The following is an 18476-nucleotide window of genomic DNA, read 5'->3' as shown; positions in this document are numbered from 1 at the left end:
CAATGTCTGCTATGTATTTCCATTTGTATTTCTGAACAGTTTGCCAGTCCTTGATTTAGACAGATAAGGTATTTGTTTGCTAATGCATTCATTACATCTGGGCTTTATGGGTTAATGGAGAAAACTGCAGCAGCGTCTGAGTAAGCCAGGTAAAAGGCCACAGAGCAATGCTGTCTGCAGTCTCATTTGAAACACGTACAGCAAGCAGCCAGTTTAAAAGCCTCCTCTGTAATCCCATGAATACCAAATAAGCTAGTCTGTGTGCTGAGGCTTTAAATACATGGATGCCCATTGGGTTAAATCTGTACCCACCACTCACCCCTGGCTGTTATCGATATGCTTTTTTTTTTTTGGTGAGGGATTAAACGTATCACTGCAGAAACAGCAGCAGCAGCCGCAGCGAAAGCATTTGATCTCTAAAATGTAATGTTCTACACAGTGTATTTGCCTAACACCATGCTAGAACCTTTCAGAGGCTTATTATGAAAGACCAGACCTCGCCAAGGAACACTATCATGTCCCATCAATCAAGGAAACGTCTTCGTAAACAACATTCTTGATTCGGAGGATTCCTTTTTCTGTGGATGAGAAATGAATTGTGACCGTAGATCCGAAAACAAGCCATCTATTGCTTAGCTTATTGGAGGACTGAATGTTTAGGAGGCTTGGTATCTGAATCCTGAGCCAGAAGGTGAGGAGACATGGACCATCTCTCAGAGGACAAGGTGAGACTGATTGGAGTCAAGTGAAGCCATATGCTGATGGAATTCGACTCTCCTCTTCATGCAGTGCTGTGGACTGGGACATCGACGGAGAGTACAGGTTTCCTATGTAAGTTTATAATTGCTCCGTGACTGTGATATCATGATGATCGGTGCATTTCAGATGCTCCTGTTGAGCATCACATTGGAAGCTGAAGAGATATAGACAATCGCTTAGTAAGGAAATGCCACGTGCAGATGTTTTGCTCTGGTTATTGCAAATAGGGTGCAGAATGGGTTCAAAAACAGGCAATTGAACTTCAATTATATTTATATATAAAAACAATAAAAACAATGAATACAAATGCTGATTATAAATCAATCCCAGCATGATGTGCCTTAAATGTGTGTCTAACTTTGATTACAACTGTATCCGAGGCATCTGAACTTTTTCACTAGCAGCTTTGCTGTACATTGTATTTTCTTTCTATGGCATTGGGGTGTAAAGGCTGATACGGCAGGTCAATCCGTTGTGCTTGTGGGCACTTGTTGGGCATCAGTTGATTTGTGTTCTGCACTTTGTCCCTCTGAGCCAATATGCTGAGATACATGCAGCATGCTTATCTATATTTGTGTGAATCAGTAGGAAAGGATATCGTCCTTAGTGATGCCCACAGATATTTGAGAATCTTCTAATACCATACAGATAGCATAAACAACTGTATCCCTATAATATCTTATTGTGACAGATAGATAGACTGAGGGATGTATCTAGACAAGCAGGTAGACAGATGATAGATATCTAGATGAACTGTATGATATACAGGAGATGGACAGATGTTTCTGATAGATGACTGATGGATAGATCCACAGAGATATGACTGATTAACAGACAAATAAAAAGATAAGGAATATAAAGTTACGCTAACAATAAAATTGTAGCCTCCAAGAGCTATAGTTTTTTGGCTGTTGGGTTCAGTGACCCCTATTTGAAATCTGGAGAAAGGCAGAAGAAGAAAGAAAATAATAAATAAACTATAAGAAATAAAAAATGAAGACTGATAGAAAAGTTTCTAAGAAAAGGACATGTATGTATAACTTTATTTATAAAGCGCCACAAGGGTACGCAGCGCTGTACAGTCTTACAGAATACAAAATTACACACAGGGAGGATGAGTGATATAATAAATAAATACAATAAATACATATATGTATATATATAAGTGCCATGTGGTATGAGACACAGTAGGAACGAGGTCCCTGCCCCGTAGAGCTTACATTCTATAATGTACTAAAAGTTAAATTAAAGGTGAACCACCCCTTTAAAAGAAAACTAAACTCAGCAAAGAAATTAGGTGGCCCTGCATGTGCCAATTAAAGCTGCTCACTGGGGCCCTCCAAGCAACTACTGCAATTTATTGGCCCCATATGGGACCTGAGTGTGAATACCCAAATCTAAAAAGAATTTTTAGATGTATGGACAGCTTTAGTCTAGACATGTCACACTATATGTTTTTGGCTTCTGTATCTGCCCTAGGTCACCTAGAACACTTTTTTTACTGTTTCACTCCATCTGCACTCAGTTGCTCTCAATTATTTGAATTTAGGAACGGATTCACAATATACATTATGTAAGCATAATAAGAGTCATCATAGGAGTCTAATTAGTTATTAATTCTGATTCACATTACATGGCAGCTCAGAAACCAGTGCACCTTGCATCAGAATTAATTAATAATCACCCCTGTAGCATCAGTTAGTATGCCGGATGTAAACTCACTTTTTTGAAAATGTTGATGGCCCCTTAAGCTTAACAACTCACCTACATCCCAAAGCACTTAGGCCATTACAGTTGTTGATGGTCTATGCCAGTAATACAAATACATTCCTGTTAAAGGAACAGTAACACTAAAAAATAAAAATGTTTTAAAATAATTAAAATATAATGTACTGTTGCCCTGCACTGGTAAAAGTTGCGTGTTTGCTTCAAAAACCCTACAATAGTTAACAGAAATAGCTGTTGTGTAGCCATGGGGGCAGCCATTTAAATTGAAAGAAGGAGAAAAGGCACAGGTTACATAAGAAGATACCAGATAAACTGTGTAGAATACAATGGGAATATATGCTACTTATCTGTTATCTGCTTAGTAACCTGTGCCTTTTCTCCTTTTTTCAATTTAAATGGCTGCCCCCATGGCTACACAGCAGGGTATTTATATAACTGCAGTAGTGTTTATGAAGAAAACACACAACTTTTACCAGTGCAGAGCAATAGTATATAATATATTAATTATTTTTATACACTTTCATTTTTTGGTGTTACTGTTCCTTTAATCATATGAAAAACCAGCTTTAGAGTGCTGTCCAGGATTTAGAAGACTTGCAACCTGTAGAAGTGAACCCATTCAGCAAGGAATCCAATAAAGGTGCCGACTTCAAGTCTTAATAGACAACTGCTTCCTGTTCACTTAAATGCTTCTTTGGGTAGACAGACCAACTGGCAGTGATATCCTCTATAGCCACTGTGTTTCCTCTTCAAAATAAAAATCCCATCAACTATTGATTACATCAGGCCTTCAGTGTAATCACAATCCTTGGGTCTGTTGGGCCTCATGTGATCAGATCATTGATCAGCATTTTATACAGTACCGCATAGAAAGTTAATGATAAAATTGGGGAATTTTGTCCTAGAACATAATATTTGTAATTGGATAGAAAACTGGCTGAAGGATAGATTGCAAAGAGTGGTGGTAAATGGAACATTTTCTAATTGGGCCAGTGTTGTTAGTGGAGTACCGCAGGGGTCAGTCCTTGGTCCTTTGCTTTTTAACTTGTTTATTAATGACCTGGAGGTGGGCATAGAAAGTGTTGTTTCCAGTTTTGCTGATGACACTAAATTGTGCAAAACTATAAGTTCCATGCAGGATGCTGCCGCTTTGCAGAGCGATTTGACACAATTGGAAAACTGGGCAGCAAACTGGAAAATGAGGTTCAATATTGATAAGTGCAAAGTTATGCACTTTGGTAGAAATAATATAAATGCAAGTTATACACTAAATGGTAGTGAAATCCTTAATTGAGAAGGATCTGGGGATTTTTGTAGATAACAAGTTGTCTAAGTTCCAGCAAATAAAGTGCTGTCCCTGATAAGGCCTCACCTTGAGTATGCGGTGCAGTTTTGGGCTCCAGTCCTTAAGAAGGATATTAATGAGTTGGAGAGAAGGCAGTGAGGTTGGGGAATGCCCTTCCTAGTGATGTTGTGATGGCATATTCTGTTAATGCCTTTAAGAGGGGCTTGGATGAGTTTTTGAACAAGCATAGTATCCAAGACTATTGTGATACTAAAATCTACAATTAGTACTGATGTTGGTTTATGTATGTGAGTGTATAGATAGGTCAGTGTGGGTCTGTATGTGAGTATATAGATAGGTCAGTATGGGTCTGTATGTGAGTGTATAGATAGGTCGGTATGGGTCTGTATGTTAGTGGATAGATAGGTCAGTATGGGTCTGTATGTGAGTGGATAGATAGGTCAGTATGGGTCTGTATGTGAGTGGATAGATAGGTCAGTATGGGTCTGTATGTGAGTGGATAGATAGGTCAGTATGGGTCTGTATGTGAGTGTATAGATAGGTCAGTATGGGTCTGTATGTGAGTGTATAGATAGGTCAGTATGGGTCTGTATGTGAGTGTATAGATAGGTCAGTATGGGTCTGTATGTGAGTATATAGATAGGTCAGTGTGGGTCTGTATGTTAGTGGATAGATAGGTCAGTGTGGGTCTGTATGTGAGTGTATAGATAGGTCAGTATGGGTCTGTATGTTAGTGGATAGATAGGTCAGTATGGGTCTGTATGTGAGTATATAGATAGGTCAGTGTGGGTCTGTATGTGAGTGGATAGATAGGTCAGTATGGGTCTGTATGTGAGTGGATAGATAGGTCAGTATGGGTCTGTATGTGAGTATATAGATAGGTCAGTATGGGTCTGTATGTGAGTGGATAGATAGGTCAGTGTGGGTCTGTATGTGAGGGGATAGATAGGTCAGTATGGGTCTGTATGTGAGTGTATAGATAGGTCAGTACAGGTTTATGTGTGCTGGGGATTCACCTGGAAAGGTTGAAGTTGATGGACTTTTGCTCTTTTTTCAACCCAACTTAACTATGTATCTATGATTTCGCTCATGACCTGAGGGACCACATAGGGCAAAGGTACACGCATTTGGCAACCTGGATCCTGGTGCACACAAACAACTTCAGAGAGTTTTCAAATGACGGTGTGCCTAGAGGGAAAATGGTTAATAAGAAACGTTAACATTTCAGCCTGCCTTCAGCCCCCAAATCCCCAAATTCCCTGCACATGTGATGTCAATAAGGGAAGGATCACAGTGTTTATAGTAGTTGTACAAATCTGGGTTTGGAAGCCGGATAACCATCTTTAATTCATTCGTTAATAAGTTGTAAGATGTTTCCATTATGTTACTAATCATGCCCTTTAACTGTGAATAGGATCATCTTTTATGCTGTTCTGTTTAGTCTGCCTTTTTCAGACTATAAGCACAGGCTTATGCACGAGCTGGTTCCCTGTGCCACACACACACATTCCCTTTGCTCTTTCTTCTAATACTGGGTGAGATTTGAATTCCAGTTCTTTTTACACATAACAATTGCATATTTTCTATATATTTAAGGCAAGGTATCCAGACGTTTGTGCTGTGAGATCTTAACGGCAATAAAACATGTTATGAAGTCAGCACACAGAATAGTGAGCAGCGTATGGAAAAACTTGATGTGAGTGTTAGATAGCAATATTATGACAGCAGTGCTGCGCTTGCATATTTTATGATGAGGTAATTACGCTACCCTGGAATATTTCAGCTAAAAGCATGTGTGGTTAGAAAATGGGATCATAAATGCGCCGGCAACTATATTTTTCTGAAGGTGGAATAACAAGTATTATTTTACTGGTGCATGAGAATGTGTTTGAACCTAGGGCCACCATAAGGCTCTTCACACCAAGGGACCCAGGTGATTAGCGCACTGCTTTCCTGGCCCCCTGAGTGGTGGGACCAGCCCAGTAAATTGAATGGTGTCCCAAATTGAAGCTAAAAGGCTTATTCAAATACACATTCCTCTACAAGCAATGGAAACCAATAATTTGTTATATAGTTATACAGGTATGGGATCCATTATCCGGAAACCCATTATCCAGAAAGCTCAGAATTACAGAAAGGCCATCTTCCATAGACTCCATTATGAGTAAATAAGTCACATTTTTAAAAACAATTTCCTTTTTCTCTGTATTAATAAAACAGTACCTTGGACTTGATCTTGACTAAGATATAATTAATACTTATTGGAGGCAAAAAAAAATCCTATTGGGTTTAATTAAGGTTAAATTATTTTTTAGTAGACTTAAGGTATAGTGATCCAAAATACAGGAAGATCGCTTATTGGGAAAACCAAAGGTCCCAGGCATTCTGGATAATAGGTCCAATGCTTGTACAAGAAAGCAAGAAAGGTCCTGCCTTCCAGTGCTGGACTTAACTTTTCAACACCCAAAGGCTCATTCTACACATTTACTAGAACTGATGCAACATATTTAGATGTCAATACATACAGTACATCTATATAGGGCATTTTATTTCCCATGTTACTGGTCCTTTGAGCCTCCTCAAAGGGAATACCAACTCAAAAATAAAATAAAAATAAAAAAATAATTCTAAGCAAGATTCCAAAATATATTGATTTCAGCCTTTCAGTGTTTTTTTTTTTAATTGAAAGCAGTATGCCTTTGTCCTTTTCTATTCTCTGCCCTGGTGGTTCTGACAATTGTAGCAGAAGGCAGATGAATTTAGGGGTGCCATTATGCCCAGAGCCCACCGGGGACTGGGTGGGAGATTTAAAGAGTTTTCCTGCTGTCCAGTTCCCAGTGCAGTCCTGTTCGATAGAAGTGGAAGGGAGGCTTTTTGGCAGACAACTCTGTAACTAGGTATAGACAGTAGTTTGGGACATGCCCTAAATTGCCAAGGGTATTATATCCATGTTATGAGTCCTGGCTATTTGATGGCTCCCATGGCGGGGTGGGGCTGGACAGAGAAAGTCTGAAAATCTCTGCTTGGTGGGACATACCTTTGTTGTTTTTATATTGAAGTTCTTATATTTTCTAATGTCCCCTTAACCTAAAGCAGACTGTAGAATGGACTTTAAAGTGATAGCATACCATACATCTACTGTATATACATATATATATATATATGTAAAGCTTTACTATTTAAAATAATAAAACATGAGAATTTACAAAAAATATTACTGAAGTCCAGTTAGAGTATCCTAAATCTCTTCTTTGCCCATGAATCTACTGAACTTACAGTAAAAACTTACAGACACTCTGTCTTTGATGTTAATTACAGGAAGGAACCATCAACTTTCTTCCTTTGTTTTATGTTCCTACTTGATTGCAGAAATATATCTCAGTATTGCAATAAAAAAGATTCCTGTTATCAGAAATGCATGATATCAGAATAGTAAATGTTCTACTTGCTCCATTACAGGGAAGCAATGCCACAAACCGTTAGCACTTAATAACCATTTAGCTAAACATGGCCATCATAATTAGCCAATTCTGGCTAACTCCCTGGAGTCTTGCCATCAAAGAGGGCAAGTGCAAGGTCCCCAGGACCCCATAATAGTGTTCAATACATTTCTGGTTCTCTCCTCTCTCCTTATACCAGTGCCGGTCTTACAGGCAGCTGCAGCCTCATACTTGTTACTTTGCTACTTTTCATCCAGACACTGAGCCACAGCCTGGGCACATAATCCTGTGCATGAGAGAGAGTGTATAGAAAATGGCTCTACTTCATATTGTTTCTCTGTGTGAGAGCGTGTGGTTGCCCGAGCAGTAAGGTAAGTGGGGGTGTGCGTGGCTACTTGTGGCTGTTGCACCAATGGAACCCACCAAATCCCCCCTCTGATATATAGAAGAAGGAAGGTTTATTGTGTGTATCACTTCCTATCAAGTCTTATATTTTAAATCAGTCTTTTCTAGAGTTGCCACCTTTCAGTTTGTGGAACTCTAGGCAGGGGGCGGGTGGTGATGTCACAATGTGGGGCGGTGACTTTGTGGGGTGGGATAGGTGACATTGGGGGCAGGACTGTGATATTAAGGGATGATTGGCCAATTGCTGTGTCAATCAATAAGAGGCCTGTCAGGATTTCCTAATTTCCTAGCACTACAGCTTAAAGCTGGCCATAAACTTTAAGATCTGTTTTTGTGGCACAGTCAACAAATGAGGACATGCCAGCCCAAGTTGTCCACCTATGCGCTGAGCTAAATCAGGCTAATCGAACCACACCATGGGCCTTCAGAAACCCCTCTGACGGGGACTGCATCACAGTGCAATGCAGTTTTTGTCAGATGGGACTTTTAAACCTCCTTGACATTAAGCTGTTGGCTTGGTTTGGAGGAGCCATGCTGGCAACTTTTATTGGCCCATATAAGGACACCTTAGGGGTGAACAATAGAAAGAATCTTCGGCACACCACTTACACCTTAAGTGTCAACACCCATGAAGTTACTAGCAGCTGCTACTTGTACCCTGCCAAGGGTGGGTAATATGGGGCGGCATAGGTGCCTTCAGACAAAGGACCACATCAACAAGCCGAAAAATCAAACCTGCTTAATCGATATCTGCCCAATTTTATGTATAAGTCAGTGTGATTAATCACGTGCGGATTGTGTGTCTTTGCCCTTAATCTGATTGGTTTCAGTCATGCAAATGGAACTAGGTTACCTTGGGTGTAGCACCAAGAAGATGATCTCATAATAAATATCATATCATGTAATGTTTATAGGTATCATGGTGGTTATAATTCATATTTACAAGTAATAAAGGTTAGTATTGCTTTACAATGAATTTGAATTAGTTGATTTCTCCCCTCATTATACTACATTAGTTTTCATCATTGAGACATACATGAGCAAATCTGGCTGCAGGATGCCCCCCCTTAATCTCAAAACAATGGCAAATAGGGGATTAGCAGAGAAGGGCAATAATAGCATTTGTCTGACTGTTTAGTATTTCCGTCTCTGTTGTCTTAATGGCATTGTGATTGTCTGCGGAACTCCTGTATTTTCTCCAGACAGAGTTTACATACACAACAGATATGTTTAGATAAGCTCCTCAAATACACTGTGCTGGGAGAACATGATGTGCTGCTTCCATTAACTGCAGGACTAACTGTACAATAGCTCGGAGAGCAGCACAACAGAAAGAGAACAAAGGCCCCGTTGGTTAATAATGTCCTTTATTCCCAGGGAAATGCAAATTAGACAGCATTGAGTGTTTATTAAGTTTGTATAAGGGCAGGGATTGTGTTCTCCCAACTGCAGCTTCCATCACTTGTAGTCAAACATGAGATAAGGATTTTAGATTCCTTTTATCAACAACGACTTCCAAATCCACAACTCAACCTGTGATTGGATTAGAGATGATATCACCTTTGATTTTCAGCCTGTGAAGGGCTGAGTTGAACGCAGAATCTAAAAACAATGTGCAGCAGCCAGATTAGACTGTTACAATTGTTTTGGCATAAACTGGCCATACACGCACCGATAATATCGTACAAAACCTCAGGAGGCTGCTGATATCAGTCGACTCGCCGATCAGCGGGTTAAAAGATTTTGAACGGGCGCCTGAGCAAAATCTGCCTTCAGGGCTGAATCGGCAGAAGGAGGTAGAAATCCTATTGTTTCTACCTCCTTATCTGCCGTTTCAGCTCTGAATGTTAGTGGCGGATTGAACGATCTTTCATGCGACCATCGCAAGATCGCAAATCGCCATGTGTGTGGCCACCTATATTAATATATTCAGCATAAGATCATATGCATGTGGAACATGTTCAGAGATATGGACCCTTCCCAATATATCTGACCAATTCCTGATCAGGTATTGGTTGTGGAAACCATTGGCTTGATCCCTAATAGCAGGCCCAGAATCAGCAAATTAACTTGTTCATGCATCTGCAATCACAGACACTGCTAGGCCTGGATTCAGACAAACAGAGTGGATTTGGGCACAGAAATGCACAAGTATGCATCTTTAATCCGATGCGTGTCATACAGAAAGTCACCGGCTGCTGAGCCTGAGTGTCAAGATCAGCATATGTATGGCTAACATTAGCCATTCCTACCGAGCAAGCAGGTAGTGTCATGGACCTGCTTACCATATGTCATATTATTACAGACTAATAGGACAATGGAGGCAGGCTAACTGGGTTCCTTTCCCTGAACACATCATATACATTCCTTGACTAACATGTGTGAGACTAGGTCAGCGCATTGTGCTTATGCCTTGCCAGGGCTTGCTGAGGGAAATGGGCATATGAGCAGAACCTGTCCAAAGGAATGGACAAAGCAGTCCTGTACATTACTAACAGCAACATAGAGCAACATTATTTTTAAGGTAAAATTAACATGTTTCCATATCAAAAAAGTATCCTAAACTTTATACAAAATTCTAATTTAAAAAAATCACATTTTATTCAAACATCCATATTAAAAACATACAGACCTCATGATATGCTACCTTACATGTTTCGTACCCTTCCGGTACTTAGTCACAGGCACTTGTATCCCCGTAGGTTCCAGGACACTCTTTTAAATACATGATTTCCCCACCCATCATTAAAAACATAATTAGTCAGGGGAGACACCACTCCCCTCCATTCAAAACATTTTGCAAACACATTAACAGGGTTCTATCACATTTAAAGCTTCTCACAACAAAATTAACAAGGTTCTGTACCATTCATATTATATCTAAATCACCTCCTAATATGTAAATACTTTATTTATTTACTGTCCATAAGCCCCAAAAAAGGAGAAAACGGGCAGTAAATAAAAACTTTCGACATTGTGCCATCGTGCCGCAACATCCCCTGTTTAACCCTTCCCCCAGGTTGACAGCTCTGCTAACTCCCATCTCTTCCCCTACAGTCTATATTAAATACTGCTGCCAGAATTCCCCTCCTCTCATCCAGGAGAGTTCAGGCCCTTCCCCTGTTGAAGTCCTTATCACGGCATCCCATAAAAACAAGAATAACAAGTATAAACTCCTTCTCTCAACCTTCAAAGCCCTCCATTCCTCTGCTCCTCACTACATCTCTTCCCTTGTGTCTCCGTACATTCCTGGACGACTCCTTTGTTCCTCACAGAGCAACCTCTTGGTTGGGCCCTCCACTTTTACTGCCGTTTCTACCTTCTACTACTACTATTACCCTTCTGCCTTGCTGCTCCTTACATTTGGAATTCCATCCTTGAATTCCTCCAGAGACAATCCTTCCTTAGTCTTTTTAGGACAAAACTCAAACACTCCCTCTTGGAGCACTTGCACCGCATCTGGGAACTGGCACTTATATCAGTGTCACCCACTTTAACCTCCCATTTAGATTGTAAGCTCTATGGGGCAGGGACCACCATTGTCTTGTTTTGATGATACTTAACTTATTGCAACCGTACCTTGTATTTATTATCATAGTTTGTATTTATCTATTATTGTAATAACCCCATTTGCTGTATTCATTTATTGTTCTACTGAACAGCACTGTGTACATAAGTAGCCCTTTTTAAATATATACATATATATACATAAATAAACAAAGGTTCTCATGGCCACATATTGTACCTCACTGAAAATTAATGCTAAACACTATATAGGAAATAATGTACCTCCTGCATTGCCGGGGTCCTGAGTTTGATTCCAGCCAGGGAGCTAGCTGTGAGGAGTTTGTATGTATCCACTTCTAGGTGGGTACTCTGGTTTCCTCCCACACTCCAAACCCCATACAGACAGATTAACTGGCTCCTGATAGACCAGTCAGTGTGAATGTGATAGGGACCTTAGATTACAAATGTGTCTGCACTAAATAAATAGCAAGAAATAAAGAAATTTAATAAAAAAAATATTAGGTTTCCAGATGGGAAATAACATGCTGTATTTTTGTGTTTTCTGGATTAAGGATTTGATGATAATAAATCCCTTATTCACACTACTCCAAATATATTTTTCCATAGACAGTTATGGTGGTATTTAGCTGACTTTCGGCATAAGGGGCTGCTTATGTTCCCATATTGATGGGGTGCTGCCACTTATTATTTATGGATATATAAAAGTGCATACTTTAGGATCTGCATTGATACACAAAGTGTGATGGTTTTCTCTTTTTTTTCTCCTTTGAAATCTCCAGCCTTTGCAGAGTTAGACGCATGATCCGCTTTCAATCAACTCACACTAATCACTTGTGATAGTTGCAAAATTTAGCCTGGATCTGCTTGCCCTAATCTAGATTGACAGCGAGTGCAGTAAAAGTAAAGGGGGCAGAGACAGATAAACAGAAAGCACAGGGACTGAGCAGCCGCCCCGGCTTTCTCTTTGTTTTACTTACCTTTTGGTCCTGTCTTATTGGTTGTTAGGATACCAGAACCTCACATCAACAACAGGTGCACTGTGAGTCTCCCATGCAGCAACAGGGCTGGCCAGGCAGCACAGGTATAATCTCTACCACTTTGCATGAATTATTTAGCACTGCTGGAGACGGTACTCCAGTTTCCCCTATATTAAGTTCTGTGTAGAGAGCTCCTGGCTTTGTACATATGCATATATATATATATATATTTATTGGTGACTCTGCTACTAGAAGCATGCAACTCTCAAGGTCCTCTGAATGGTAGCTGCATCTAGTATTTATGCCTTAATTCTCCTATAAGCTCCAGCCTCAAAGCTTTTATTAAAGCTTGGTGAGTAATCAGCACGGATGTTCCACAGCAGAAGGATGAACCCATTGTGACATTAGACGCAGAAGATTTCTTTTTTTTTTCTAATTTATTATTATTTTTTTTTCTGCATATCATGAATAACTCTGCAGTGGATTCTACGTAACGAAAATCAGGCGAGAATTTTTTTTTTTTTTTACTGAATGGAAACTTGAGAACTAATGGCTTTTCCCCCGACCTCTTTTATTTATATGTTACTATGTCTGCCTTGAGCGGGCAAAGGGACTTTATCTTTTTGGGTGACTGGGAGAGCTGCACTTTCCATGCTGGTGGGGCTGTTACTGATTACCTCCTCGCTTCATGTTGCCATGCTAAAACCTCCAAAGGGTAAAAACGTGTCCTGGGTAAGTAACGGAAAAAGTCTGAACTTCTGTTAAATAATGCTTATATGTTTAATTTCATTTTGCACCTTACAAAAGTAGTTCGACTTTAAATTAACTCTTAGTATGATGTAAACAGTGATATTCTAAGACAATTTGCAGCTGGTCCTTATTTTGTATGGTTTTGGAATTCAGTAATCTTTAGTTCCCCAGTTTGGAATTTTAGCAGCTGTCCAATTGCTAGGGACCAATTTACCCTAGCAACCAGGTAGTGGGAGAGGAATACGTGAGGACCTGCATGGAAAGATAATTGATAAAAAGTAACAATAACAGTAATACTGGAGTCTCACAGAGCAATAGCTTTTTGCTGCCAGGGTCAGTGACCCCCCCATTTGAATGCTGGAAAATGGCAGCAAAGGAAGGCAAATAGTTAAACTATGCTAAAACTATAACGTATAGATAAGCCATGCCTTTAACATGTATGATAGATTCAGTATTATTTTACTAGGTATTTTGGCACAAACCTATACATTAAATTGCTTTGTGACATACTGAAAATATCATATAATATAACAGTGTTTTTTTACCCGTTTTTTGGTTGGAGTCAGTACTGAGGCTCCAAAAGTGCAGCCCCTGAGTTGGAATCATCATTCAGCACTGGGCTTAAAATCTCATCTATATTTAGAAAGGCTAATGCTTAAAATCTCAACACTTAACCCAATTGCATTTCACTAGGCCTCTCAGGTCAGTGATATCAACAAGGAAGAGCTTAATGCCTTAAAATCCCAAATGGGAAATTTCATTAAAATTTACATTTAAAAAAATGTTGATTTTTGTCTGTCTCTGACTATCTATCTGCATATATAGTATCTGTCTACCAGCTTAAACAATGAATTATTAATATTATCGTTTTGGCCTTTTAATAGTGGGCCTGTCTCTTGGAGCCACTACTTACTGTCTGTCTGTATTTGGCCCAGTATTAATTATGTAGAACAATGCTTTTCGCTATGGAAGCCAATATATTTATATCATCTTCTGAAATTTAGTGTAGGAATATTGTGTTTCTAAATTCCTTGACAACATGCTGAGAATATACATCAAAGACTCTAAAAAAGCATTTACTGTATAAAAATACTCTTGGCTATAGATGATTCTGAGTAAAGGTGGCCATACACGCACCGATATTATCGTACGAAACCTCGTTTCGTACGATAATCGGTGCGTGTATGGTATGTCAGCGAGCCGACCGATGTCGCAGGAAGCTGCTGAAATCGGTCGGCTCGTCGATCGGCCAGGTTAGAAAATTTTGATCGGGCGCCATAGAAGGCGCCTGACCAAAATTCTCCCTTCAGAGCTGAATCGGCAGAAGGAGGTAGAAATCCTATTGTTTCTACCTCCTTACCTGCCGATTCAGCCCTGAATGGTGTGTGGCGGATCTGACGATGTTTCGTGCGACCGATGGTCGTACGAAACATCGTCGGATCGCCACGTGTATGGCCAGCTTAAAGCTCTGGAGGGTTTGATGGAGAATGGGCAAACTGGAGTGTCTTTGCCCCTCGTGTTTCAAACTGCTGTTCTACCTGCTGTGCTGCCACGCGGCCTTTACATAGGCACTGTGCTAGGGGCAACCAACAGGGGTCCACAGTATTTAGTGCACTCGTTAAAGTATGGAAGTATTTGCCTTTAAGATCCATGATATGTATATAAAACACTTACCCTGTGGCCTTGTACCTTTAAATGCTTGTGGAACTCCAACTGACTTCTAATAGGGTTATATTTTTCAACAAGCATTTATTTCCTATATATTTGTATAAATTGCAGTTCAGATCGTTATACAGGTAGGGTTGAGTGGAGATTGTCACTATAAATTATGTCTTTAGTAGAAATGACTTCCTCTAGGTGGCAAACTAATATTTTTAATAACACTTGTGCTGAAATGAATAAATCAAAGAGTATAAGGCTATTAAGTGAACCCTGAAGTCCCTTTACTTTTTGCTATAAAAACTCCTGGCAACATTGGATGACTAAATGGATTTTGAAGTATATAGTAAATATATATAAATGGAGGGCACTCACTTTGCATGCAAAAGAACAACAATATAGGTATTTGGTGCAAAAAAAACCCCAAAAACAGTACCCCCATACAGAGCACCAAAAACAGTAATTTTAAATAGAATAAGGGTTTGCACACAAGAAATACAAGCACAGTGGTAGTATTAAAAAATAAACTCCTTTATATAGTATACAAAAGACTTAACAGCGGTCAATTTTAATTGCAAAGTTACAAAAAATACATAGATTAATAAGATAATACATACCGCAAAATGTGCATAGGCAAAAGAAGACACACAAGTTAGCGGATACACTTGCCAAAGATGAGAATTACCCCAACGTTTCAGCAAAGAGCCTTTCTCAAGGGGAATCCCGAGAAAGGCTCTTTGCCGAAATGTTGGGGTAATTCTCATCTTAGACGTATTAGACGTTTTAGATGTTTCAAAGGAGTCCACCGACCTAAACACAGAACTACACCTAACATTCACATGCCTGCCTTTATACAAGTCATAGAGTGCCTCTGTTAGTTATAATATTTGTGTCATTTACAGTAGGGGAAGTTAGTTTTGCTGCTGGCAACAATATATCTCTTAAAGAATGATGTCCACCCAGCCAGGCCTGGTTGGCTTCTAGTGCACCTGCTCTAGCTTATTGATCACCACCAGAAAGTTTGGGCAACTGATGTGGCACAACCAAACATGGCAGTCTTTAGCACAATATGTTGCTCTGCATTTGCTATAAAGATACAGGGGTAAGGACAGATTCTGAGAATTGGCAGAAGCTGCATTTATGGACAAGTTGGTGCAATATCAGCCTGTGTACGGATAAATAGTGTCCTCCAGATTTAAATCAATATGTGATCATTGTCACAAGGGCTAGACAATGTAAACAAATCTGACAAAGGTCTGCATGGTGACCCCTTACATGATGCAACTTGTGCAGCTCCACAGGTCAAATATTCCAGACAAAATCTGGGAACCAGCACTTTTTTACTTAGAGGTCTAATTCTACAACTTCTGGGGAGCTGAAGGGTCACTATGCCTCTGGTTACAGTAAATGGGACAGGTTGTGCATGCTGGTTTGTATAGCTGATTTATTACCCATGGCACATTCCCCTTTTCAAGGTCCTTCACAGGCAGAGATGATATTCAGATGAACCTACTGGACCTTTGCCCTGCCATTCAGACCTGCAGCACAAGGGAAAAAAATAATGTTCAGTTTGTGTTAATTAAACTGGTGCAATTATGATAAACTTCTAACTGTATGTATATGTACTGGTCTAATAGTACGTTCCATTAACGAATAAGGATTGTACGTGTCTCTATGAGTTGTATATGCTGTAGTTGCATCTAAATTCTTATAGAAGGAGCTTGTTATGATATCTGCATTCCCAATAAATTTCTAGTTGCTTCTTTGTGCTATGCTAATGGTATGCATTATGTTGGTTGTGTTGTCTGGAGCTGATATGTTTCCTGGTCATAGTACCTCATCGTCATCCTTTATACTTTATGGCAAAGCATTACTGAACTGTGGAACTGCCTCAAAGGATGGCTGGATATGGTAGAGTCATCCTAAAGGCCAATAATGGACTGGAGATTAAAGTCTAACTATATGGTGGGATACAAAGTGGGCCTTGCACCCTAAATACCCCCTGCATTTGGATTTTCTGTATCTTTCAAGGTTGATTGTGTGTACTGAAATGCCTTGAACTGCAAAACTGCTCTTTATACTCCATTGAAATACATATCTTATATCTCACTGGACTGAGTGCTAGGCAAGGTAACAATAATTTCTCCTAGTGGAGGATTATCTCTAAGACTGAAGGGTGCTGGAAAAAGGATGCTGCAGAGAATCCATAGGAAGCCACAGAGGTGCACCATCACAAGCTTCTTTTCAGCCAAACAGAACTGATCCATTTGTTTATCCAGTTATCCAAATAAGTAGCAAATGAGGAGTAGTGACCCCACTCCCTTCTGCAACAGGCAATCAATGAGTTATGCAACACTCAGGTGAAAGTTGTAGTAAGGTGACATTGACTGCAATCCAATTATCTGTTAAAAATTACATCCAGGGTGGCCAGATGGTTAGCCAGAATAGTCCTAACTGTTGTACAGATCTTAAGTTAGTGTGCTCTCTGAAGGGTTTTCACTCCTGGGAAAATGCCTGGGTGTTTCCCCTTCTTTATGCAGTACTTGAAAGAAATGTAACCCTAAATGACTGTGTTACTATGTTCATGTCAACTGATACTACAGCATTCTACAGTTACCTTCTTTTCTCCTTGCTCCTTGCACCTATCAGCACAGTAGTGACTTCCCAGCAAATAATCAATAACTAATTTGAAGAAGGTCAACCTATGCCCACTCAGTCTTTTATAATGAAATATTTTTGGCTCTTATTTGCACATGATTGTACAATGTTGCTTTCATGGGGCCTTATAAAATGATTATATTATAAACCCTCAATAATGAAAATAAGTCCCTTAAAAGGATAAATGCAAAATAAGCAGAATTTTGTGTCATGGCTGTGTAATGCTATAACTCTTTTTTAACAAACTCTGGGGAAAATAAGGACTAAAGTGCAATTTGCATACATTTTTTGCACCTAGTCCACTGCACTTCTATTCAGAAATGTATTGGCCCGTATCCCAATACAAAATACAGTTGAGATAATGACCCTCTAATTGCCATCTTCCAAAGGTCATTAGTAATTGTTACAAAGTTAAAAAGAGTTTATGTATTGACCCCCATTAGAAAATTGGGAAGAGGTAGAAGAGGAAGGCAAAGAATTAAAAAAAAAATGACGTTTGTGCCACTGCTAATAATGGGCCATTCTATAACACACCACAATTTGCCATTACAACCCCTTACTCTGTGATATTATTCAATACCACTCTCTTACGTGGAATAACTCTCAGCGCTCTGCATTTCTAAAGCTTTGTTTACGTAGGGAACTTTGTTGCTAGGATTAATTTCTAAATCTAAATGACATAAACCAGTCTGTATCCTTTTCCCCATGGAGTAATCTCTGTGGCCCCTCTATAGCTGTAAAAATGATGCTGTCCTGCAGCGCATCATGTCTATGTCTATGTTAGTGTAGCCCTCTGGAAAACATACGCCACCAGCCTACGCAGGTCCCTTTGTTGCTGTAGTTTTGACGTCTGGGAAGTGTTCTGGGAAACAAGGTGTATGATGTATATAATGGAAAAATGCACTGACTGTGCGTTGTAAATAGCGTGTGTGTGTGTGATACAGAGGCAATTTGCATTTACTGCCAATAACCATACATGTCACTTACTGATTTGGTTAAAAAGGATAGGAATAACCTGTTTCAGGAAAAAAGCTCCCACCTTATGTGCCTGTAAAAGCCGAACCAGCGAAATGCGTGTCAGATTTGCATTTTTGGCTCTTTAATCCTTCCCAGTTCTCTACCTCTTATAGATGACTATTCTTAAATGGTACCTATCAGCCAAAAATCGTATCTCCACTAATAGAGTCCATCATCTGGTTGAGGGGAAACAATAGTTTTCTTTTGTTCACTTTTAAATTGCCACTCACAACATTGTTTAGTGACCAG

The 18476-nt window shown here is 39.6% G+C and overlaps 1 protein-coding gene across 5 annotated transcripts in view; it reads left to right on the top strand.

The window, feature by feature from the left end:
- The window catches only part of cacnb2 (calcium channel, voltage-dependent, beta 2 subunit), a 143446-nt gene that overhangs the window by 39533 nt on the left and 85437 nt on the right, over positions 1-18476 (top strand). The window contains exon 1 of one of the 5 annotated variants that reach the window (XM_018094793.2): positions 12124-12875. The exons of the other annotated variants lie outside the window; for them this stretch is intronic. Coding sequence (XP_017950282.1) covers positions 12795-12875 — 81 coding nt within the window. The 5' untranslated portion in view covers positions 12124-12794. Of the gene's footprint in view, positions 1-12123; positions 12876-18476 lie in introns of those variants that run through there. 5 annotated transcript variants of the gene reach the window in all.

Source organism: Xenopus tropicalis, chromosome 6 (genome assembly GCF_000004195.4).
Source record: "Xenopus tropicalis strain Nigerian chromosome 6, UCB_Xtro_10.0, whole genome shotgun sequence".
Taxonomy (NCBI): domain Eukaryota; kingdom Metazoa; phylum Chordata; class Amphibia; order Anura; family Pipidae; genus Xenopus; species Xenopus tropicalis.
Note: the sequence above shows the minus strand (reverse complement) of the source record. Positions and strands in the feature narration are given on the sequence as shown.